This window comes from Phyllobates terribilis, unplaced genomic scaffold (genome assembly GCF_046119375.1).
Source record: "Phyllobates terribilis strain yellow unplaced genomic scaffold, ASM4611937v1 Scaffold_1__5_contigs__length_1240528914, whole genome shotgun sequence".
NCBI classification, from domain to species: domain Eukaryota; kingdom Metazoa; phylum Chordata; class Amphibia; order Anura; family Dendrobatidae; genus Phyllobates; species Phyllobates terribilis.
The window spans coordinates 906,805,115-906,831,935 of record NW_027362761.1 but is presented as its reverse complement, the minus strand read 5'-3'; the positions used below and the strand labels follow the sequence as shown (position 1 = coordinate 906,831,935).

The window sequence follows — 26,821 nt, the reverse complement described above, 5'->3', positions numbered from 1 at the left end:
TTCTATGGAGGACCATGGGGGGTGCATTATATTGTATGGAGGACTATGGGGGGTGCATTATGTTGTATGGAGGACCATGGGGGGTGTATTATATTGTATGGAGGACTATGGAGTGCATTATATTTTATGGAGGACCATGGAGAGAGCATTATATTCTATGGAGAATCATGGGGATTGCATTATACTATATGGAGGATTATGGGGGGCGCATTATACTATGTGGAAAGTTATGGGGGGGCTATGAGGGGGGCCATTATACTGTATGCTAGCAATTATACAGTGTGAAGGTTTGTGTGGAGTATTACTGTGTGAAGGGTTGTGTGGGGGACATTACACTGTTTGGAGGGCTAGTGCGGGTTGTAATACTGTATGTAGGCCCATTATAGTGCATGGAGAGCTATGTGGGGGTCACCATACTTTGCCAGGGGAGTTGAGGTGGTACAGTAGGGTCATTATACTGTGGGTATATAGGCTAATGTGGAGGAATTCACCATGGGGGTATCATACTGTGTTCGGGGGGCACTTTTATTTTCATCATACTTTATGGGGTAATGAAAGAGGAATCTAGGACTTCAGTAGGAGGAAAATTACTATGTAAAGACTGAAAAGTTGTGAGATCTGCTCACAATGTATGTATCTCCATAGCAGTACTAGGTGACCCTGACAATTATTACTATTTTTTTTTTTTTGGTGGGGGGTGCATGATTTCTATGTACGGTACCATTTTTTCACGTACGTGTATAAACATGGATGTGTGAATGAGGCCTTAGGGTGGAAACTTCTATCACTCACTGACAGCCTTCTGCCATTTCTGGTGATTACTGTGATTGGCAGGAGGAGTCCCGCAGGTACTTGCCTTCAATATACACTGCTCAAAAAAATAAAGGGAACACTTAAACAACAGAATATAACTCCAAGTAAATCAAACTTTTGTGAAATCAAACTGTCCACTTAGGAAGCAACACTGATTGACAATCAATTTCACATGCTGTTGTGCAAATGGAATAGACAATAGATGGAAATTATTGGCAATTATCAAGACACACTCAATAAAAGAGTGGTTCTGCAGGTGGGGACCACAGACCACATCTCAGTACCAATGCTTTCTGGCTGATGTTTTGGTCACTTTTGAATGTTCGTTGTCCTTTCACACTCGTGGTAGTATGAGACGGACTCTACAACCCACAGAAGTTGCTCAGGTAGTGCAGCTCATCCAGGATGGCACATCAATGCGAGCTGTGGCAAGAAGGTTTGCTGTGTCTGTCAGCGTAGTGTCCAGAGGCTGGAGGCGCTACCAGGAGACAGGCCAGTACACCAGGAGACGTGGAGGGGGCCGTAGGAGGGCAACAACACAGCAGCAGGACCGCTACCTCCACCTTTGTGCAAGGAGGAACAGGAGGAGCACTGTCAGAGCCCTGCCAAATGACTTCCAACAGGCCACAGATGTGCATGTGTCTGCACAAACGGTTAGAAACCGGCTCCATGAGGGTGGTATGAGGGCCCGACATCCACAGATGGGGGTTGTGCTCACAGCCCAGCACCGTGCAGGACACTTGGCATTTGCCACAGAACACCAGGATTGGCAAAGTCGCCACTGGCGCCCTGTGCTCTTCACAGATGAAAGGTTCACACTGAGCACATGTGACAGAGTCTGGAGACGCCGTGGAGAGCGATCTGCTTCCTGCAACATCCTTCAGCATGACCGGTTTGGCAGTGGGTCAGTAATGGTGTGGGGTGGCATTTCTTTGGAGGGCCGCACAGCCCTCCATGTGCTTGCCAGAGGTAGCCTGACTGCCATTAGGTACCGAGATGAGATCCTCAGACCCCTTGTGAGACCATATGCTGGTGCGGTTGGCCCTGGGTTCCTCCTAATGCAGTACAGTGCCAGACCTCATGTGGCTGGAGTGTGTCAGCAGTTCCTGCAAGATGAAGGCATTGAAGCTATGAACTGGCCCGCTTGTTCCCCAGACCTGAATCCGATTGAGCACATCTGGGACATCATGTCTCTCTCCATCCACCAACCTCACGTTGCACCACAGACTGTCCAGGAGCTGGCGGATGCTTTAGTCCAGGTCTGGGAGGAAATCCCAAAGGAGACCATCCGCAACCTCATCAGGAGTATGCCCAGGCGTTGTAGGGAGGTCATACAGGCACGTGGAGGCCACACACAATACTGAGCCTCATTTTGACTTGTTTTAAGGACATTACTAGTGTTGAGCGAGTATGTTCTATTAACCCTTTCGCCGAGTATGCTCGGGCCGAGCTCCGAGTATTTACAGCTGCTCGGTGATGAGGTTAAATCGCTCCCGTGTGCATGATTTGCAACTGTTTGACAGCTTTATTACATGTGAGGAATGTCTATTTCTTACACATTCCTCACATGTAATAAAACTGTCAAACAGTTGCCAATCATGCACACGGGAGCGATTTAACCTTATCACCGAGCAGCTGTAAATACTCGGAGCTTGGCCTGAGCATACTCGCTCAACCCTAGACATTACATCAAAGTTGGATCAGCCTGTAGTGTGTTTTTCCACTTTAATTGTGGGGGTGACTCCAAATCCAGGCCTCCATTGGTTAATAAATTTGATTTCCATTGATGATTTTTGTGTGATTTTGTTGTCAGCACATTCAACGTTGTACAGAACAAAGTATTCAATGAGAATATTTCATTCATTCAGATCTAGGATGTGTTATTTGAGTGTTCCCTTTATTTTTTTGAGCAGTGTATATTCGATTCGGAGTGGTGATTTTTGAGAAACAGATACAGTTAGAGACAACTGGGTTCTATCATAGTTCCCAACCGTCCCGTTTTCCGCGGGATTGTCCTGCGTCCCACGGCTCAGCTCAGCTGTTTTCCGGCTTGGCTTCTATACTTACCTCTGTCCAACGTTCTCATCCTCTGTAGCTCCTCCTCCTCGGGGGGGCATGGCCGATCATCTCTTCGTAGTGCATAAATTAAATCATTAGCTTACAAAAGTCCCACAATGGTATCCCATATATAGTGATATTCATCACAAACAACTCTAACAATATGTAACGACTGCTTCCATATAGGATATTAATCCAAAAAAGCAAGAAAATGAGTATATCAGATCATAAAATTTAACCTTTATTGAATAAAGTCATGACACAATAAAAACTTATTAAAAAACACCAGTAACTTCATAAGGTGGGTATCGTCAGAATAGCAATAAATCACATATACCATGCAAATGGATCACAGGACAGTGAAAACAGGGTTGTGGGGCTAAAGTGTATAAATTGGACCCAGTAGCATTAACAGACCAAACAATAAGTATGGTTGCACAGCAATCTATATTTAGAATAGAATTGGTGTTAGTAGCTCAGATTAGTGGGTCAAAATAAACTTAACCCACATATAATCACACACACAGTGTTTGCCATAGTGTCCATTACCTGGTGAATAGGGGGATAAACAATCCGGACGAACCGCCGCTCCGACGCCCATTTCGTCAGCCTTCTTCAGGGAGCGCAATGTTAGATATGTGAAGTAGATTATATATAGGGGTTGCTGATTCTCAGGCATCTGTACGTGTCACACTGATGACACACGGATGTCACCCGTGTGTGTTCAGCATGAGACACTTTTTCCGTCCATGCATCCGCAAAAAAACGGACATGTCAGAGTGTGGAGCACACGGACACATAGTCTGTGGAAACACACTGGCATGTGCACAGACCCATTTATTTGACTGGGTCTGCGTGTGTCAGTGTCTCCGGTATGTGTGTAAACTGTCACCACTCGTACCGGAAACACGGATGTGTGAAAGAAGCCTTAAGCTGAGATTGTCCAGTAGCAGACATCCCCTTTAAGCTAAGATTGTACAGTAGCAGATATCCCCTTTAAGCTCAGATTGTACAGTAGCGGACATCCCCTTTAAGCTAAGATTGTCCAGTAGCGGACATCCCCTTTAAGCTGAGGTTGTCCAGTAGCGGACATCCCCTTTAAGCTACAGTACATACCAAAAGTTTGGACACACCTTCTCATTTAAAGATTTTTCTGTATTTCCATGACTATGAAAATTGTACATTCACACTGAAGGCATCAAAACTATGAATTAACACATGTGGAATTATATACTTAACAAAAAAGTGTGAAACAACTGAAAATATGTCTTATATTCTAGGTTCTTCAAAGTAGCCACCTTTTGCTTTGATGACTGCTTTGCACACTCTTGGCATTCTCTTGAATATAAGACATATTTTCAGTTGTTTCACACTTTTTTGTTAAGTATATAATTCCACATGTGTTAATTCATAGTTTTGATGCCTTCAGTGTGAATGTACAATTTTCATAGTCATGGAAATACAGAAAAATCTTTAAATGAGAAGGTGTGTCCAAACTTTTGGTCTGTACTGTATATATAATAAATAAATTAACATCATAACAACATAATTGTAACATTAAATTAAAGTGTGTACAGAATACATGATGCATAATTAAAGTGCCAAGTGCCAATAGACTATATAGGTCAAAAACATGAATGCATATTATATAGTGAATAAATAAACAACATGAATAGCATAAATAAATATAACATTAGATCCAAATATATACTAACATGAATATATCTAGTGTTAAATTCAAATACATAAAGAAAAAGAGGAAAGAAAAACACACAATGATGCTGATCCGCCATCATAATAATCTCTGTCACGCAGATCCTCAAATGAGATGGATACCCAAACAACAGATGGCCGCGGCAATCAGAGCAAAAAGATGGATGATGAGACATCCCCACTATACATAAAAAATAAATTTAATTATATATTCATCTTCTCTTACTCCTGGTTATCTGTCTTACCTGGGACCTGAACTCTTAACCACAGTGTCACAACATACTTCCCCATGACTCACAGGTTGTGTGCTTTAACCACTGAGCTACAACCCATAAATATAAAAGTAGGAGATTTTGGTTGCCTTGACTCTACATTGCAATGAATCCAGAAACAGAGTATACATCTCCATAGAAATACATTGTATATATAACAATGTATTTTTATGGTGGCTGTATACTGAGGTGAAGAAAAATATTAATCTTGTTCCTATAAGGCTATTAGCCCACGCTCCGTAATGGCAGCGTTTTAGACACAGCTCACCCGTGGTGCGTAAACTCGCCAGCAGCGTGGATTCACAAGCCGCAGCATGTCAATTTCTGTTGCAGTGACACTGGTCTCCACTATGAAATTTCCACAATAAAATGTCTTCAGATGCGGTAACTCCACATGGTTCATTGAACACATGCGGATTTGTCTGCGTGATTATAACGCAGCATTTTGGACGCAGCGAGAATACGTTGCGTCCAAAGCGCTGCTGTTCCTGATCGTGGTAATGTAGCCTAAAAGTATTAAAAATAATAATCAAAATAAAAAACTTTTTGTTATAGCATCTACTCAGGTCTTGAACGCACAAACCTTCCCACAGATAGATGGGAGCTTTAGTGTGCTGAGCCACAAGCTCTTGTAGAATATTGAGCAGAATTCCATGTACTTGATCTGTACTGCAGAATCTGACCAGGCTGCTAGGAATACACTGCTGTGTACAATGTATGTATTTTTATTCTACAGGAAGAATTAGGGTATGTGCCCACGATGTGTACCAGCCTGCGGCCGTGACACTGCGGATTAGCCGAAGGTGGCTTCCGCTCAATATGCAAATGAGCAGCGACATTTTTTATTTTTTTTCACCTGCGGACTTTCCTCATAAGATTAGGTCTAAGGGGAAAGCCACATGCAGACCCACAAGATACATTGACATGCTGCGGTCTGGAAAGACGCACCACATATAAGTTTCCGCGGGTGATGAGCAGGTGCACGGCGACACATAGTGGACATGGGATTTCTACACATCCCATCCACTATTCTGTAACAGCTGGCAACTGCGGGTTTGACGCTGCATAACACGCAGCGGCTCTGGATCGTGTGCACATACCCTAAGAGATTTTTACATCTTATAAAATTACTAAAAAAATAATGAAAAACACTTGATAATGAAAAAAAAAAGTTATTTTTAATGCGTTTATTTTTAAATAATGAACATCACAAATCAGCAAATAAAAAGGACATATTTGGTGTCCCTGTAATCGGAACGACCCGCACAACACAACGATTGGATTATTTATGGGGATCGGTAAAGGACGTAAAAAGAAAATGGCGTAATTTATATTTTTCTCTATTAAACTTATAAAAATGTAACAAAACTGTTAGGCTATGTGCACACGGTGCACATTTGGTGTGTTTTTTTCAGTGCGGAAATGCAGGTGAAACGCATTGCACATCTTATCCCATGACTTCCTATGACATTTTGCAAGTTCTGTGCACATGGTCAGGATATTTTAGGTGTGGAAAAAAACGCAGCATGACCATTTCTTGTGCGTTTCCGCATGCGGATTTGCCTATACAATGCATTGGAAAAACGCTTGGCAAATCCGCAAGTAAAAACACTTCAAAAACGCGTGTAAAATCCACAAGCGTTTTTTCTGCCAAGGAGATGCAGAAATGCTCCGGAAAATTTCTGCTTCATTTCTGCATCGTGGGCATATAGGCTTAGGGTATGTTCACACACGTTGTGTTTTGCTGCGTATTTGCAGCAGATTTTTATGTTCATTTTCAGATGCATCTGGCAGTACCAGCAAAGTGTATGAGAAACCAGAATTCACTGTTCCCACATGTAGCTTTTTGTTTGCTGCGTATTTTCAGTGATTAGAAAAACGCTGAAAGAAGTGACGTCACCTCTTTCAGCATTTTTTCAGCAGAAACGCGCTAATTTTGTCGCGTATTTTGCTGCGTTTTTCACCTATAGGAAGTAATGGGTGGTCAAAAATACACACGAAAATATGCAGCAAATACACGTGTTTTTGACGCAGCTAATCTCCTGCCAGAGAAAAGTTATCAGCAGATTTGGTGCAGAAAAATCACAATGTGTGCACATGCCCTTACGCTGAGGCCGTGTTCACACATAGCGTAAATGCTGCGTTCTTTCTGCTGCTTTTTTCTGCAGGTGTCCGCACCGCACGACACAATAACAATCTTCTCTGATTATGGCGTCTTTGCTGCGTTTCTTTTATGCATTTTCCTCTTTGTTTGATGCGATTTTGGGGAAGATATGAAGCAGAGTTTTTAACGCTTTTTAACAGTACAGAAAAGCTTTGATTCTTATTGTGGAGTTTGGTGCGGATCCTGCAGAAAACAAAAAACACAGTATTTCTGCACCGTGTGAACACGGCCTTACAGACACAAAAGCAAGATGTGGTATAGTGAAGCTACACAAAGATGAGAAAGTTCTGGCGGCTCCGACTGTGAATGAAGAACAAAAAATAATCCTCAGGTCCCAAAAAGAGATGAGCAGGATGCACAGATGACGTCGCGCTGCCCTGGGTGATCAAAAGCCGCTGGGGACGCCGGAAGGTTAGAGATTCATAGACCTCCTGTCCAACCGCCAGGTACCACTGACCTGGACGCTGGACCAGAGACCCGGGAATCCATCCGCTCATCTCTAGTCCCAACTGTCCCGGATACAGCGGAAAGGCCTGGATTTGGGTCTACGCCGTAGTCTCGGGCGTTTGCTGAATGCACCTCATTACCAGCGCCCCTCTGACAACTCCTCCTGCCAGGGCAGAAAGAAATGGTAGATGGGCGGGATTGCGATCTGGCCAAAATTTGCTACGCCCCGCATGATGTGTCCCTCTTTCTATTCTTTGAAAGTTGGGAGGTATGGTTCTATGAAAGTACAATTAGGTGAAAATTCAATCAGTTAATTTAATTAAACGGGTATTCCAATACTCTGTTATTGGTAACCAGTCCACCAGATGGGGCCAACATCCAGCACCCTCGCGATCGGCCGATCCCAGTACTCGCAGAGATCAGCCGATCCCAGCACCCCCGGATGTTGCTGTCTATCTCCACCGCGTCATTTCCAAACGTTCTCTCAGAAATCAGTGACAGCGCTCCCTCTACCGGCAGCTCTACATAATGACACGTCGGGTAAGGGCGGTAGTGAGAGCACCTCAGCGCGCAGCAGAGAAGGCCCCGCCCTGTACGTCACCCACGGCTCACACAAACTAAGTGAGCGTGACCACTACGGGGAAACCCGTCCTCCGGCAGCTGCAGCCATCCTATCTGGAGCACTGCTGATCATACATGTCCTCTTATCTACAGTATTATACTTTATAGTGCGCCTGCGCGTTATTAATACACTACATTATGATGAATGGAGATAGTCCCGCCCCTCCAGGCCTGCTCCCCAGCCATAGGTGACCTTGCTGCTCGATGCTCGTCATGTGACCTGCGACGTGACGTCAGGACGCTCCTCCCCGGACGCGCTGGTTGCCTTGGTTGCTGTGGCCGTGATGACTCCGGTGGGCGCTCCAGCGATGTGTACACGGAGGTGACTATACACGCACTGTGTGTAATGTGTATGCGTGTGTTCTGCGTGCGGGTGTGGACAAAGCGCTGCTGTCAGGCTGCCTCACAGTGTACGGGGCTCTGTTATGTATAAATAAAGTTTGTTTGAGGAGGCTGGTAATTGTCGTTTTGTGCTCATTTCAATAAACTTTATTTATACTGTTTAGATGTACTAAAGGGAACCGACAACCTCAGCTTCAAGGGGATGTCCGCTACTGGACAACCTCAGCTTCAAGGGGATGTCCGCTACTGGACAACCTCAGCTTCAAGGGGATGTCCGCTACTGGACAACCACAGCTTCAAGGGGATGTCCGCTACTGGACAACCTCAGCTTCAAGGGGATGTCCGCTACTGGACAACCTCAGCTTCAAGGGGATGTCCGCTACTGGACAACCACAGCTTCAAGGGGATGTCCGCTACTGGACAACCACAGCTTCAAGGGGATGTCCGCTACTGGACAACCTCAGCTTCAAGGGGATGTCCGCTACTGGACAACCTCAGCTTCAAGGGGATGTTTGCTAATGTACAATCTTAGCTTAAAGGGGATGTCCTCTACTGTACAATCTTAGCTTAAAGGGGATGTCCTCTACTGTACAATCTTAGCTTAAAGGGGATGTCCGCTACTGGACAACCACAGCTTCAAGGGGATGTCCGCTACTTGACAACCACAGCTTCAAGGGGATGTCCGCTACTGGACAACCTCAGCTTCAAGGGGATGTCCGCTACTGGACAATCTCAGCTTCAAGGGGATGTTTGCTAATGTACAATCTTAGCTTAAAGGGGATGTCCTCTACTGTACAATCTTAGCTTAAAGGGGATGTCCGCTACTGGACAATCTCAGCTTAAGGCTTCTTTCACACATCCGTGTTTCTGGTACGAGTGGTGACCGTTTACACACATACCGGAGACACTGACACACGCAGACCCAGTCAAATAAATGGGTCTGTGCACATGTCAGTGTGTTTCCACAGACCATGTGTCCGTGTGCTCCACACGCTGACATGTCTGCTTTTTTGCGGATGCACGGACGGAAAAAGTGTCTCACGCTGAACACACACGGGTGACATCCGTGTGTCATCAGTGTGACACGTACAGACGCCTGAGAATCAGCGCTACAGGCAGCGCTGTTCCCAAGCGCCGGGTATTGAACGCTGCCCTCATCATGGTTCCCTGCCGGCGCTGTGATCAGCATCAGCAGGAGACCATGATGAGGGTAGTAGTGTCTGCTCCTGGTGTCCCAACCTGTAAAAATAAGAATAAAAAAATCAAATCCATATTCTCACCTTTCCGGGGATGTCCCCGCTGTAATCCTCTGACCGTTGAGCCGAGGAGCCGGATTAAAAAATGAATTAAAAATAAAGATGGACTTTTTTATACTTTATTGTGTCACATGACCTCTACAATTAGTGTCTTTGTGCCACTGACTGGTTGTAGCGGCTACATGACACAACAATATCACATCACCCACCAGGAATAGTAGGATCAGTGCCGTTGCGGGAGGGGGGGGGGGCATACATTGTTTTTGTTTTATATGAGGTCCTGAATTGATTAAGCTCAGGTTATCCAGTAGTGAAAATCCCCTGTAATATCATCAGTACTTTTTTGCAGGTCTTAACGTTTCCAGAAAGGAGTCCTCACACCATCATTTCACCTGATGAAGAGACAGCCGAACGAGTGATGGTTGGGGTACCCCTGTTCTGGGGAAGGCAAGTGCCAAAACGTACAATACATCTAAGCAAGTTATTAAAAGTGTATTCCTACCTCAGCCCTTCTATATGTGGGCAGGAATCCGGAAACAGCTGTGCTCAGTTTTAAGAGCACAACCCCCTTCGCCCTCTCTGTAATGCTGCCACATTGACAGGTTTGCCCATCTCAGCTGTTTGGCCATGCCCACAGATGAGTAGATTACGCTGCTTCACTAAGGTTAGTGAAGGTCCATTTCCAAAGTCTGCGGTCAGAGCAGGGGCGGACATACCGCCGGTGCAACTGCATCGGGGCCCGGCGGTCCAGGGGGGCCCTAGCCGGCTGGCTAATACTGAGGGCAATCTGGCCAGTTTCTCGGAGCCCTAGGCTTCGGGGGGGCCCATGGCCAAATTGCTCTCATCATACAGGACAGGCAGGGAGCGATTCGTCCAGCTCTGCTGCCTACAGGAGAGAATAGGCAGCGAAGCTGCAGGGATCCGTCCTCTGCTTCCTGCCTGTCCAGCGTTTTCTGTCTGACACAGGCGCGCGCAGCTTGATGACGTCAGGAAGCAAGCGCGCGCTTGTGTCAGGGAGAAATTTGCTGAGAGGTAAGTGTTTTTTTTTTTTAATTTTGTTTTAGCCAATACACTGGGGACTGGGAGAGTACACTGAGGTGTGGGATGGGAGAGAGTAATGATGAGGGTGATGGGGCTGCTGGGTGAGTGCAATGATGAGGGTGATGGGGCTGGTGGGTGAGAGCAATGATGGGGCTGGTGGGGGAGAGCAATGATGAGGGTGATGGGGCTGGTGGGGGAGTGCAATGATGAGGGTGATGGGGCTGGTGGGGGAGTGCAATGATGGGGCTGGTGGGGGAGTGCAATGATGAGGATGATGGGGCTGGTGGGGGAGTGCAATGATGAGGATGATGGGGCTGGTGGGGGAGAGCAATGATGAGGGTGATGGGGCTGGTGGGGGAGAGCAATGATGAGGGTTATGGGGCTTGTGGTGGATAGCAATGATGCGGGTGATGGGGCTGGTGGGGGAGAGCAATGTTGAGGGTGATGGGGCTGGTGGGGGAGAGCAGTGATGAGGGTGATGGGGCTGGTGGGGGAGAGTAGTGATGAGGGTGATGGGGCTGGTGGGGGAGAGCAGTGATGAGGGTGATGGGGCTGGTGGGGGAGAGCAGTGATGAGGGTGATGGGGCTGGTGGGGGGGAGAGCAATGATGAGGGTGATGGGGGAGAGCAATGATGAGGGTGATGGGGGAGAGAAATGATGAAGGTGATGAGGGTGGTGGGGGAGAGCAATGATGAGGGTGATGGGGCTGGTGGAGGAGAGCAATGATGAGGGTGATGGAGGTGGTGGGGGAGAACAATGATGAAGGTGGTGGGGGGAGCAATGATGAGGGTGATGGAGGTGGTGGGGAGGAGCAATGATGAGGGTGATGGAGGTGGTGGGGGGAGCAATGATGAGGGTGGTGGGGGAGAGCAATGATGGGGGTGGTCGGGGAGAACAATGAGGAGGGTGATGGGGAGAACAATGATGAGGGTGGTGGAGGAGGTGTGGGAGAGCAATGACGAGGGTGATGGAGGAGGTGTGGGAGAGCAATGATGAGGGTGATGGAGGTGGTGTGAAAGAGCAATGATGAGATGGTGGGGAAGAGCAATGATGGGGGTGGGGGAGAGGACACAGGTGTCGAGTGGGAGAACAATGATGAAGGTGGTGGGAGAGGACACTGAGGTGTGGTGGGGAGAACAATGATGGGGGTGGTGGGAGAGGACACTGGTGTGTGGGAGAACAATGATGAGGGTGGTGGGAGAGGACACTGAGGTGTGGTGGGGGAGAACAATGATGGGGGTTGTGGGAGAGGACACTGGTGTTGGGTGGGAGAGCAATGATGGTGGTGGTGGGTCAGAGAATGTCCTGTTCTGATCTGATTTTGAGTGTCAGAATAGGGCATGCTCAATGCGTCTGTAAAAGTGGGCAGCTCACTGACACTGCACACAGATGCAGGAATGTAGCCTTATTATGTATAGCACAGTCCCTTAGTATATAGTGTACTCACTTATTATGTATAGCGCTGTCCTTAGTTATATACTTGTAGTTTCCTCTTATTATGTGTAACATCGTCCCTTATTATGTACCATCCTCTCTAGTTATATATGCTACAGTCCCTTATTATATAGCTTACTCTGCCGTTATGTACAGTGTTGTCCCTTACATAGCGTATTCTTGTTATTTTTGGCAGTCACAGCGCCCTCTTTTATTACATAGTCGTCTCTTATTACATATGAAATGACTGCTGGTGGAGCACCCGGTAACCAGAAGACCAGTCCGTCAGCTCCTCCATCAGGAAAGAAGCTTTCCCATGCTCCATCAGAAGTCATTGCATTATATATCTAACAAGAGAAGACGGTATGTAATAAAGAACAGGGCTCTATATAATCCGATATGTAAGGGACAGTGATGTACATAACAAGAGAGGACGCTATGTAATAAAGACAGGGGGCTATAGATAATCCGATATGTAAGGGACAGAGCAGTACATAACAAGAGAGGGCTGTAGCTTTGTCGCAATAAAAGGAGGGGGGCCCAGACACATTTCTTGCACAGGGGCCCCGAGCTGTTAGTGTCCGCCCCTGGGCCAGAGGAAGGAGCGTAGTAGCACAACAGTAAAAACGTAAACTTATTAACATTACTCAACCCACCCCCCTTCCCCAAAAAAATTATATATATATTTATTTATGTCATCTTTAACTACCACCCCTGTATCTGGTCAGATGAATTACAGATTTATTTTCCACCCTGGTCAATATAGAGGGAGAAATCAGAGCAGAGTCCACATTTAACACAAGCAAAGCTTTGCTGTGGGTACGTGGACCTGACCTCAGCATGTTGGTGTGGTGCCATGTGTATTTGTGCACGGTCCTCCTGTCTGGGTGAAGCCTGTAGAGCCGCTTTTGCAATCTGCACCTGTCGTCATAGATGCATTTTAACCCTTTCCCATGCAGCTAGGATGGCAGGTCTCTAGGATTCGGTCACTCAGCATCCCTGGACCATGGCCAGTAGTTTAGTACCCTTGTAATACATTCTAGTGTGATGCCAGGATTTGGGAAAAGCCTTAGTCATTGTTATAAAGGTTTGTAATGTATGTGACATTTGAGCCTTATCAGTGCACTTGGTTCCATAGCCGCAGGGGTTTGCCTGTATCAGAGAAGAAATTGGTCTCCCGGTGTGCCAAGCTTCACTTGTATGGTTGGCATAGTATATGTGCACATAGAGATCATCACCATGTGTTTACCACTCTCCTGAGACCACTGGCTTCACTGTCTTACTGGCTGGTTGTGTGAATGATGGTCGGATGTACTGTATATACGGTGAGATAAATCAAGAGCTTTGCACATGGCGTCTTCTCAGCATCTCTGATGCCTTGTTCTCTGTGCCCATTAGAAATAGCAGGAAGCGTGCAGAAATAAATTGAGAAAAACACAGCAGAAATTGTCTGCTCTCACCATTGTGGCTATTTGTACTTCTCAGCTATTCAGAGATTATTGGCTGGCGGAGATGACCGGTGTGGGCCGTCGGAGATGACCCTTGTGGGCCGGCAGAGATGACCCTTGTGGGCCGGCGGAGATGACCGGTGTGGGCCGTCGGAGATGACCGGTGTGGGCCGGCGGAGATGACCGGTGTGGGCCGTCGGAGATGACCGGTGTGGGCCATCGGAGATGACCCGTGTGGGCCGGCGGAGATGACCCGTGTGGGCCGGCGGAGATGACCCGTGTGGGCCGGAGGAGATGACCGGTGTGGGCCGGCGGAGATGACCCGTGTGGGCCGGCGGAGATGACCCGTGTGGGCCGGCGGAGATGACCCGTGTGGGCCGGCGGAGATGACCGGTGTGGGCCGGCGGAGATGACCCGTGTGGGCCGGCGGAGATGACCCATGTGGGCCAGCAGTGTGTGCACAGCTTTTTACAGTTGTCTTCCCCTGTGGGTTTTACTTTAGTTTAACAGTTCATCCACTGCAGAATTCGCAGCCAGCAGGTTTCTTTTGCCAATTTCCCTCCTCACTATTGAACCCAATATTTTATTTTCAGCTCAGCAGTTTGAATTGTGATTTTTATGTTGATTTTCTGCCAGATTTCTCTGTGTATGAATGTCCACAGCAAATGTAACCTGAGTGAAAGTACCCTTCATTAGACTAACAAATCTTTCTTCTTTATTTTTGCAAATATTAATTTTACCCTTCCTTTTCTACATGTGACCCTGAAATATATGAACGTAAAACATGTCAATGTCTTCAATGATCAGTACTTTTATTTGTTTGTACATGTGCCATGTTAGTTCTAGCTCTGTTGTGTTATCTTCCTCTTACTGTTGTTTTCTTAATGTATTTTCAGCCATGCCATTCTGCAGTGAAAACAGAAAAACTCCTGGGAAGGCGCTGACAGGAGCCTGACTACAGGACTTCTTATTTGTGGGCTCTTTCTTGTAAGAAGCTACGAGACAGCCGGCTGTCATCAACATGGAGCTGCAGTTAAACCGTGTGGATTACTTGCAGGTATGACACAAAATCCCTGTTATCCTGTTGTCAAGGAGAAGTGTTGTGAAGCTGGGGTGTTGTAATAATCTGTATTAATCTGCAGATGGCCAAAGGAAGAGTAACCCTTTGAGGCCAGGAAATGTACTATTCTAAAAGGGCTTTTCCAGTCTTAGAAGAAAAGTCTGCAGTCACTATGTGACTTCAGATTGCCAAATCCTAATAGTATGCGATGCACCAAGTAAGGGGGCAATCACTGAACTGCTTATATGTGATTTGCATACTTGTGGTCACATGCCAACTAGTCTCACCAGGCTTTTCTAAAGTCAAGTTTTTACTAGCCGGCACATGAATACAAGTATGCAAATTGCTTACGTGACTGCCCACTTGATGGGACCATAAAGGGAAATCATTACTGTTCACATTGTACACTGTCACGATTTGGCAGTCACATAGACGGCAGACTCTAGTTAAGCCTGGAAAAGTCATTTAAAGTTAGAAGATAAATGTGCATTGCTTGTATTACACATTAAATAGAGAATTTATAAATGTGTTCATATCTATATCATATCTACCTTATATATCTCATTCTATCTACCTGTATTTAGGTTGGGGTCACCGCTCAGAAAACAATGAGATTGCTTCCAGCATCTGGAAGAAGAGCAACTCAGAAGGTATTGTACTGTTGAAACGCAAATTTCTTTTCTCTCCTCCAGGTTCATTATGATAGGTGCCTTACAACCACACAACTTGTTACATAACAATAGTCTGTCTTTAACATTTTTTTATAGTACAAATGAGCCCATGGGTGATTATAAATCAATAAAAAATAGATACTCTCCTAGTGGACCATGGTGTGCCTCCCCAGTGTTACCTGTGTCCCCCTGGCCTTCTCATTTTCCTTTCCAACACGGGGAACATCACTTAACCCCTGCAGCCAACCAGCGGCCATTGATCAGCTGCTGCTTTCACATTCTGTTCAAGCTGGAAGAAAGAATCTCTTTTCTGGCTCATACGCAATGTGAAGGCTGCAGCCAATTGTCACTTCTGGTGTTTTTTTCGATGTTTTAATACTCCCATGGGGCTATTGTAAATATAACAAATGTAGAGAACAACCATTTAATCTCTTAACGCTGATTGGTGTACTGTTACCTCGTGGAATGTGTTGGGATTCTTTGGAGCAAGCTCAGAAACTGAGCCCTCTCAAAACAGAGAAGATACCAGCTATAATACATAGCTGGCATCGTCCTTTAACAGCAGAAATCTACACTATCATTGATCACTGCCGTTAACCTTTTATATGCTGCTGTCAATCACTAACAGTGCCATGTAAGTGGCAAGATTCGTCCCTGTCATCTGTTTGGGTGCCCATCCAACAGCCACCATCCAACTACACCTGGAAGTATTGTGAGTATCTGGTGGGTTGCAACGACAGCCGTGGGCCGGCTGAAGGACCCGTTCCTGTCATGTTCATTTTCCTGTGATGTCCAGCCACAGGCTGTGCTTCATAGGAGACACTGATTTTTATTATATGCAGCACACTGTGATATTGTTGTGTAGAGTACAAATGATCAAACAATAGCAGGTTCAATTCCTCTACGGGGACTAACAAAGTAAAAAAAAAAAAGTCCACTACTACAACAACCCCTTCTCATTCTGAATGTTTGTCCCTGTTAAAATAAAAACACCTATACTCGCCTCCCGTGTCAGCACCGTTCCAAGGTTGTCGGCATTCGCGTTCCCGGGTCTCACGTGAGGTTGTTATGTCAGGTGAACCCTGCGCCCAATCAGCGCTGGCGTCGCTGTCCTCGCCTTCTGTCGTATAAATAATCAACAGGAAGTGAGAGCTGCGGCTGCCACTCACCTCTTCTTGCTTACTCGTATATCTGAAGGCGGAAACAGCGACGCCAGTGCTGATTGGGCACAGGGCTCACGTGAGACCCGGGAACGCGAATGCCGACAACCTTGGAACGGTGCTGGCACGGGAGGCGAGTATAGGTGTTTTTATTTTAACAGGGACAAACATTCAGAATCAGAAGGGGTTGTCCTAGTACCACCTTGCCACACAAAAACACAAGCCCTCACATAGCTCCGTTGATAGAAAAAAAATTCTTTAATTTTTTTTTTTTTGTTATGTCCCTAATATAGTAGAAATCTACACATAGGACTACACACGTTTTTACTGTGCAATTAACTTTGTAAAAAAAAAAAACAAAAAAAAACAATGGCGAGATTGTGTGGTTTTTTTTCACCGTTTCACCGCACTCAGAATTTTTTAAACATTTTCCCATATTCAATATGGTAAAATGAATGGTGTCATTCAAAATTACAACTTGTCCCGCAAAAAAAAACCAACAACCTCGTACAAATAACATCTTGAAAATGGGGAAGAAAAAAATGAAAATGCAAAAACAAAAAATGTGCTGCGGATTTAAAGGGTTAAATACTGTCAAGTAACGTATGTGTCAAGTTCACATCAGCCCTTGTATTGTAATATAGGGGCTGTTCTAAGTGCTTGTCTAATGCTGAACTCTCCGTTATGGCTGCCCGGAGAACGGCTGCTCTGTTTCTTTCCTGGAATTGTTTCTATGATGCTTGTTTTACTCTCCATTGTTCTAGGTGGTAATTGGAGATCAGGATGGAGTGGTTACATGCTTTGGAATCAAGAAAAGTGAAGCAGTGGTAAGGGTCTGGCGGTGCCTGATATAACAGGATATGTTCCTGGACACTGGTTTAGCTTGTGATGTGTATTCTGTATCTCTCTCCAGCCGGTTTTTAAGACTTTACCCGGCCAAAAGATCTCACGGTTGGAGCTTGGAGGAGCACTCGGCACAGTTCAGGAAAAAATATTTGTTGCATCTGGATCTGAAGTTCGGGGCTTCACAAAAAGAGGAAAACAGTTTCTGTCCTTTGAAACAAACCTAACAGAAAGCATCAGAGCCATGTAAGCATCAGAGTCGTGTATCACAGCATTGCTTTGCTGTATTTTGTCGTCTGCCATTTTTTTTTTAATCTATTTTATTTACCAGTGATCAAAGAAGCTGAAGAAATCCCATCTGTAATAACATTGCTTGTAACTTAACAGTTATAGTTCCAATGAGATTTTTATTCACCATTTTTATAAACCAGTCCTTTCAAACTTTTTGCAGGACAATGCATATGTAGTTTTATCTTGGTATCCAGTTGGGACCCTCGGCTTAGAGTCCGAGCAGACAGCTATTACAGAAAATCTAATACTGTCTGGATGAAAAGATTACTATGGTGGACTGGTGCTTAGCAAAAAAATAATCAATTAAAGGCATTCTATCAGCAGGTTTTAGTTACTTCATCTGAGAGCAGCATAATGTAGGCAAAGAAAAGCTGAATCCAACGATGTGTCACTTTGATTACTGGGTGCTGCTGTTCTCACACAATCAGAGCTTTTAGATTTAGCAATGCAGCAGAGCTGAGAAAGTTGCCCCCGCCCACACCAGGATCAACTTGTACAAAGTCCATAGACAGTGAGGTGCTTATCACAGGAGGGGGCGTTGCCGGACTAGTCCAGCAATGTTAAGCTCTTAGTGATAAATCCTTCACAGTTAGTAAACAACAGCATGCACCTTGACAAGTGACACATCCCTGAATTCTGTGTTTCAGCCTCTATCTCCTGCTGTCTTCAGATTACATAGCAAAAATCTGCTGACAGATTCCCTTTTAATCTGTGTTACCCTGACTGCTATACATTTAAAGGGGAAAAACCTATAGGAGATGTATATATTTGGGCCTGGCCTTACACTTCTCTTTAGAACACCCAGTAGTCTAAGGGTATGTGCCCACAATGCAGAAATGCTCAGGATTTTTTCCTGAGCGTTCCTGCATCTCCCTGGCAGAAAAAACGCATGCGGATTGTACATGCGGATTGTACATGTGTTTTTCCTGCCAGGGACAAGCGGAAATGAAGCGTTCTTCACATGCATTTCTGCATGCGGGTTGTCAAGCGCTTTCCAAGCGATTTTAGCATCACTTGGAAAGTGCTTGTCAACTTCACACTATATAAATCCATGCAAACGGCATGGATTTATATACTGTGACCTTAAAGAATGGTAAAAAATAAAAAAATTAAATCTATACTTGCCTTCTGATGGCCCCCGCAGTCTTTATTCGCTCCGTCCTCGCTTGCCGGCAGCTTGCGGTACACTACACCGAAGGACCTGCCGTCACATGACTATGACGTCAGCTCAGGTCCTTCAGTCCACCGCGAGCTGCCGGCAAGGGAGGACAAGGAGACCGGGGGCCATCAGAAGGTAAATATGATATTTATTTTTTATTTTATTCTTTTTTTTACAGGTTCTATGGTACCCGGGTCCGGAGGAGAGTCTCCTGTCCTCCGGACCCGGGTACCATCCGCACATTGAAACGCATGGATTCCGCATCTACAGATGCAGTGATGCATAATCCATGCTTTCCGATGCAAGTCAATGGCGGCGAAAACGCAGCGCTTCCGCAAAATAAATGGTAGTGCTGTGTTTTTTTCCGCAATGATAACCCGCAGCGGATTATCATTGGGGAACATGGCAGGCCTTCTACCATGCGTTTTTAAGTGTTTCTGCAGCGTTTTTGCCACTTAAAAAACGCATCGTGGGCACACAGCCTAATAGTATTTCCTGTGGGGGTTAATGCTGTGCCCCCCTCCCCATTTCCCTAGTAGCACCACCTCTCTCTTAAGTAGTTACAGCAGGATTTATTCCATCCCTGCTCTCCTAGGAGCCACATCAGGGATGGCACACCTCATCCCTGCTTACAGTCTCATACCTCCAGCAAACCCTCATTCCTCTACCATACTGGCATAGACTTCTGCTAACTGTGACCTATGCATGAGGAGAGGAGGAGCACACATCTCTAATATTCTAATAATGTAGAGATTGAAGCCCACAGAGAAAAAGTGCATGAAGATCCCAAAATTAATAATAGGTAAACCTTTTATAGAAAATAGAAAAAACTCATAAAAAATTATTAAAAAGTGGGAGACCAGCAGGTGGCGCCACAACACAAGAATATGACAGGAGGTGATTACTGAAATCACATAGTATGGGACAGAGGCTAAAAAATAAATGTGAAAACACAAAATTTGAGCTTGGTTTAAGTTGGTATATATGCAGCACAAAAATGCATGTTTCACAATGGCCATGAATCAGAAAAACCTACAAGAAGCAAAATGAACAAAAACCCTGCTGTAAATAAATAAAAAGCAAGTGCATTTATATAAAATAGGGTTCTTAGTAACACTGTTTTTGATCAAAAATAGTATATAAGCTATCCCACCTTAAAATAAGTGTGGACCAAAGTAAATACCAGTGCAAAATCAGCACTATGACTACAGTGTTAATCTTCTACATAGTATAGTATAGTATATAGTGTTAACATAATGTATAAATAACATAAATCTCAATAAATGCATGTGGTAAATCATTATAACATTATGTTAAAATGTAATAACATTACAGGGAAGCCCACGAGGATCCAATCCACTCATGCAAATCTGAATGGAGTAACCATTACCTGCTGCTGATGTGGGGCCCGTGTCATCGCGACCTGCACTAATTAACGCATGTGTTTTATACAACATGGCACGGTCGCTTGATACAATTAGTCACTGGTCTGCTTATATAGATTTCTCTGCAGGGGAGATGCCACCCCCAGACGATGGCATTGCACCTAAACACACGTCATGTGGGGCCTGGCAACACATCACAAGGTAATGTTACTTCATTCAGATTTCACTCATGTTATTTGCATTAGTGGATTGGATCCTCTTGGGCTTCCATGTAATGTTATTACAGTTTACCATAATGGTATAATGATTTAGCTCCTGCCATATTCCTGTGTTATGGTGCCGGCTGCTGGTTTCCCACTTTCTAATCTTTTTATGAGTTTTTTTTCTATGTTCAATAAAGCTTTTCCTTTTTTCATTTTGGGTTCTTTGTGCACATTTCTTCTGTATTCTTCTATCTATTTCTGGGATGAACCATTTATGTATTTTATATGTATATACCCCAGCACTGATTATAGCTATCTTTGCATTTATTATTATTTTGTTCCTTATAAGCCTAGTGCATGTGCCGTGACCTGTTGCTTCATTCATATCTAATGTAGAGATTGGTAGGACCTCCAGCGATCAGTTATAGGAGATAAATGTCCATTGTAAGACTGCCCCTTTAATTACAATAGATAAGATTACTTAAAGGGTGCATTCATCTTCCTGATTGCCAGGAAGGGGGGGGGGGTGGTCTCCTGAAGATTGGACTAGTGGCATAGTCCATAGACCAAATAACATTGCAGAAATGAAGTATCTCTTTTTAAGATTTGGTCCATACTTTCCTAGGCATGTGTCTGGATCTGATCTTTTCTTGTGTGCGAGTTACATCTACAACCATTATTGTGACTGCAAAGACCAACACTACTATCTCTCTGGGGATAAAATTAGCGATGTCCTTTGCCTACCAGTAGAAAAGCTGGAAAGGATCACACCAATACTTGCCTGCCAGGACAGAGTGCTCCGTATATTAGAGGTAAGATGGTTTTACACATGAAACGGTTGTTGGACTAGATTGTTGATTTGCTATATACTTTAGTTTACACTGTGCCCAGTAACGTGATATTATCAAAGTGTACCTGATATGTTTATAACTAGACCATGTCACCTGAAAAGCTGCCCTGAACTATTCTAATGCCTGGATAATACTCATCTCTGTACTCACTTTTCCGACAGTAAATGTCCAAAGCTGCCATTCCCTGCATTCTCCGGAGACATCTAGGAGTTCTGAAGTTCGGGAATGCGTCATAGCTCATAGCATGGACCATTTGTCACCTTGCTGTGTGGGAGTCCATCTCGTGGGAACACCGTTCCAGGCGCCTATGAGCCCCACGTCAAGGAGATCGCTGGGTGCCAATGGGCTGCCATGGCAGGCTGTGGCCTACTGGAGGCACAATCGCTGCAATGTTCGTACTCTTGTGAAGCCAAGCTGGCTTCACCTGGGAACATACTTTTTGCTATATACTATTTAACCATATAGAACAAGTGATGAATCGCAGGTTCAAACACCTGTGGACTTTTTACAAACTTTTCCTTTTTTTATATTAAAAAAATATAAAAATTTGAATTACCTCGCTTTTCCACTATTAAACATACATTTTTCTTTAATATCTTCTGCGACCATGTTGGAATTGAATATAAGTCAAAGCTATTAAAATATAAAATAATTTAACTTCTAAGGTAAATGCTAAAGCAAAAAGAAAAAATTGAAACTCCAGAATTACTGTATTTAAGTTGCTGCCTTTCCTTCAAAAAGCCCTTACACAGCTCCATTGGCTATAAAATAAAAAAAAAAGGCAGAAAATGTGGACACAATTTTTTTTTTTGTTACAAATTTCAAAATAATTTTTTTCATCACTACAATAAAAAGAAAGGCCCCGATTTATCAATACCTGCAGTTGAGGGGAAGTGTTGGATTTAGACACCCCTGATTCATTAAAGGGAACCTGTCACCAGGCTTGTCCCATATGAGGTAAGGTCTGTACCTTTCAGCCCTCATATACAGCAGTCTAATATGTTATATATATATGCCCCCACTCCGGCCTGCAAGAAAAAGAGCCTTTATTATACTCCCCTACGAGGCAGTCATGACAGATGGGCATCTGGTTCCGGTGCCTCCTCTCTTCTTTCAATGCCGTCCTCCTTCTTGCTTTGTGTGTATGACGCGTCCTACATCATCTACAGTGTGCAGCGTCACGCTCCTGTGCAGGCGTACTTCTCTTCCCTGTTGAGGACAGAGCAAAGTACTGCAGTGCGCAGGAAAAGGCCAAAGAGTGCTGGCGCATGCACACTGCAGTAATTTATGCCTGCGCAGGAGCACAATGTTGGACACTGTGTGTATGACGCAGGATGCGTCATCCACAAGAAGCAGAGAAAGAGGACGGCATCTCAAGAAGAGAGGAGGCACTGGATCAAGACCAGTGACTCCCATCGGACCCAACCGCCCCATAGGTGAGTATAATAAAAGGTGTTTTTCTTGTCTTGCATGCCGGATTGGGGGCATATATACAGCATACTAGAATGCTTTATATCAGACCTGAAAGGTACTGGCCTTACATAATGTGGGACAAAGCTGGTGACAGGTTCCTTTTAAGGTATAAGCTTTGATGATGTTTGCACCTCAACGTCAACTTTACACACCATGAATGCCATAAAAACAAAATAAAAAAAAAACACTCTGAATTGCGTAGGTTTTTTTTTTCTCCATTTCACCTCACTTAGATTATTTTCCCCATTATACAGCATGTTATATTGTAAAATAAATGATGTCATTCAAAACTAGAATTCGTCTTACAAAAAACAAGCCTCATAAGACCACGGCTACAGAAAAATGTAAAAGTTATGGATCTGGGAGGAAGAGGATGAAAAAACAAAAGTACAAAAATGAAGTGGTAAAGAGTGCTTGTCGCCATTCCTGATTCCTGTTACCATTCCTGTTTTATTAATATGTGTTCCCCAAGAACTAACAATTCTAAAACCTCTTTTCTTAGAACTCGTTATTGTACTGTTCCTCTGTTATTCCTTCTAGAAATGTAGCAATAAATGGACTACTAGATGTTACTGTTCGTCTTACTATAAAGGCGCTTCCCTTCAGTCTGTTACTTGCCCTCAACCTAGTTGTACATTTATTCATATATTCTAGGAAGAATAACAGAGAAACAGTACAACCCAAACGTCTTAGAGAAGATGATCCAGGATTGTTATATTTTAGAGAATACAATCCTTTACTAAACGAGACAAGTCAGGAGAACAGACAGGTCCTTTATAAATCCCGGCTACTCTGGGGAGTTTACTGAAGGCAGATATGTGGAGCCCCCAGGGAACTCCTTTAGTGATCTCCTAATGCTGGATGGAGGCTATCCTGTCATTATAGCCCATGTCCATTCACAGGGTTCCTATAAAAATATATTTTTAAAATAATCCACAAAGTATTTTTGACTTGCGTAAAATAGAGCAAAAATGACAAGCACACTAGCAATGAAAAATAAATATTTTGCTAGGTACGCACTACCTTTCTTTTTTTATAATATTGCCCAAATGTTTCTTCATCTTTAAAGTTGTTCTTTCTTTTAAGGGGTCTGATTTATTGTACGAAGTTGAAGTTCCTGGTCCACCGTCTGTCCTGGCCTTGAGTAGCGGTGATGGAGGTTAGTATTTCATTGATTTTCTTCACGTGTATTATAGGAAACCTGTCAGGAGATTCATGCTGTGCATGGTTCATACGTCATAATTATAATTATGGATTTTGTTTTGTATGTCAGATACTATTGTATTGTAGTAGAAATTAGCAGGAGAGTGCTTGGGAATATTGCTTAACTTGCTCAAAAGTGTATTATCTATACTACAAAGTGTTGTTCCCAACTCTGACATCTGTAACCTATTCCCAGTCCCAATAATATGTTGGGGAGTAATGTCCATACTTGAGCGGTGCTCTTATTCAGCCTCAGGACTAGTGCTTTTTGGAGATCTCAGTGATCATACATCTATTACCTGTCTTATGGATAGGTGATAGTTTTTGTTATGGTCCTGCTCCTTTATCATTTCATTTTTACATGTTGTAGTCATATGTGAACCCGTGGTAGCCAACTCTTTAACTTTTCCACGCTGCACTCTTGTCTATTTCAGTCTGATACAGTCAAATCTATCTCTTGTATTTCAGCGCAGATAACCCTTTTTCTGCTGATCTGTGACAATACTTTTTCCTTTTTTTTATGTATTTTGATGATTTGAGTAGAAATGATTTATCTGTTCTCAGGATATCATTGAGATCACAGGGCTTTTCATGTCTTTCTATGCCCTAAGCTTAGACAGGAAATACTTGTAATGATTTTTTAATGGAATTTATTCCATGATAACAGGGGAGGAAGATGAAAAGGCCCCATACACATTAGATGAAAGCTACCAGAACCTTCAGTCACGTTTATGGGGACCTTCTGACTCTACCCCGATATATGGTGTCTGGGGAGAGAAGGATGGGGCAGTTGGAATTTCAACCGCCAATCTTTTTGCTTTCATAGGACACATGCCATAGTAAGAGGAGAATGGCAGCAGCTTTCTCCTCTTACTGTTGAAAACACACAAAAACGCTTGGTCTAGCTGCGTGCTGATGTGTGTGTGGGAATCAATAGAGAGAGCTTTCTGCCGAACATTTTTCCAACTAATCTCATATGTACAATTAGCTTAAAGAAGACCTTTAACCAATTTTTATTGCTGTACTCGATACAGCAGGATGTAATAGTGGCTACAGAGCAAAATAAAATGTTTTTGTTTGTTTTGTTTTGTTATTTTGCCTCTCTGATGCAGAGATATTAGCAATCTAAGTATTTGGCACCTAATGCGTTAACTTTTTTAAATGGGTTGTCCAGGTTTGGCAAGAAAGTCTGCAGTCACAAGTTGCTTGAATGCAGCAGACTTAATTGATTACTTGCACTCCGTAATTAGGAGAGCTGATAGAAGGGTTTGTAATGTGACACAGCTAAACTCAGCTGCACTGCACTTCCCCCCACATTGACTCATGCAGGAGGTTAGGCCAGGAGATCAGAGCTATATCATTACATCTCACACACTAAAAAATCTGCTCTAGCTATAGTGGGACCTGTTAATTTTTCCTTTGAGTGTTAATGTCTGCTTATGATTGGTCAGCATCATATAAGGACAGTGTTCCCCAACTCCAGTCCTCAAGAGCCACCAACAGGTCATGTTTTCAGGATTTCCTTAGTATTGCACAGGTGATTGAATTCTTGCCTGTCTAAGTGATGCAATTATCACCTGTGCAATACTAAGGAAGTCCTGAAAATATAACCTGTTGGCTCTTGAGGACCGGAGTTGGGGAACACTGATATAGGGGGAAGAAGTACACGCCCCCAGTGAATACTCTATATGTAGTAGGTGTAATAATAATATTAACAAATACCCCCAATTAGAAATGTAGTATAGTTTTTCTGATTCACTACGTCACTTACCCCATGTTCATATGAAAGAAATGCTTTTTAATAAACCGGTGCGTGTTATAGTCAGCTTACGTTGGGAGGCGGCATTGGTGTTATGGTTGCTGCTGGCGGAGGCAGGACCGGGTGTTCGGAGGCAGAAGTCGGGAGATGGCTGCTGGCCACATGCTGGTAGGATGAGGTGTTCGGTGGTGCCGGGGCTCCACCGCCATTTTGTGAAAGCTGCAGCCCCGAACCCTCCATACTTTCTAATAAAGGTGGACTCCATGAAAATGGCCGCCATAGACGGCGCATCCTCAGATTGAGATCTCGTCTCCCAAGATCTCGGCTTCCGATCTCAATCTGAGCATGTGCCGCCTATGGCGGCCATTTTCCCGGAGTCTGCCGCATAGAAGAATATGGAAGGTGCGGGTCTCCAGCTTTCTCAAAATGTCGGCTGAGCCCCTGCACCACCGCAACCAGTAAGCTTCACCACTCAATTCAAATTATAAGGCGCACCCCCATTTTCCCCCTATGTATACAGTACAGACCAAAAGTTTGGATACACCTTCTCATTTAAAGATTTTTCTGTATTTTCATGACTTTGAAAATTGTACATTCACACTGAAGGCATCAAAACTATGAATTAACACATGTGGAATTATATACTTAACAAAAAAGTGTGAAACAACTGAAAATATGTCTTGTATTCTAGGTTCTTCAAAGTAGCCACCTTTTGCTTTGATGACTGCTTTGCACACTCTTGCCATTCTCTTGATGAGCTTCAAGAGGTAGTCACCAGAAATGGTCTTCCAACAATCTTGAAGGAGTTCCCAGAGATGCTTAGCACTTGTTGGCTCTTTTGCCTTCACTCTGCGGTCCAGCTCACCCCAAACCATCTCTATTGGGTTCAGGTCTAGTGACTGTGGAGGCCAGGTCATCTGGCGTAGCACCCCATCACTCTCCTTCTTGGTGAAATAGCCCTTACACAGCCTGGAGGTGTGTTTGGGGTCATTGTCCTTTTGGAAAATAAATGATGGTCCAACTAAACGCAAACCGGATGGAATAGCATGCCGCTGCAAGATACTGTGGTAGCCATGCTGATTCAGTATGCCTTCAATTTTGAATAAATCCGCAACAGTGTCACCAGAAAAGCACCCCCACACCATCACACCTCC

The 26,821-nt window shown here is 44.2% G+C and overlaps 1 protein-coding gene across 3 annotated transcripts in view; it reads left to right on the top strand.

Annotated features, from left to right (window-relative positions):
* The first annotated feature begins 8,271 nt into the window (after positions 1 to 8,271).
* The window catches only part of BBS7 (Bardet-Biedl syndrome 7), a 66,696-nt gene continuing 48,146 nt past the window's right edge, over positions 8,272 to 26,821 (top strand). For 2 of the 3 annotated variants that reach the window (XM_073641215.1, XM_073641225.1), the window contains exons 1-7: positions 8,272 to 8,410; positions 14,506 to 14,666; positions 15,254 to 15,319; positions 17,265 to 17,327; positions 17,414 to 17,589; positions 21,007 to 21,193; positions 23,792 to 23,864. In XM_073641215.1, the coding sequence (XP_073497316.1) occupies positions 14,631 to 14,666; positions 15,254 to 15,319; positions 17,265 to 17,327; positions 17,414 to 17,589; positions 21,007 to 21,193; positions 23,792 to 23,864 (601 nt within the window). In that variant the 5' untranslated portion in view covers positions 8,272 to 8,410; positions 14,506 to 14,630. Of the gene's footprint in view, positions 8,411 to 10,035; positions 10,134 to 14,505; positions 14,667 to 15,253; positions 15,320 to 17,264; positions 17,328 to 17,413; positions 17,590 to 21,006; positions 21,194 to 23,791; positions 23,865 to 26,821 lie in introns of all 3 variants that reach the window. The other variant, XM_073641221.1, reaches the window with a different exon arrangement.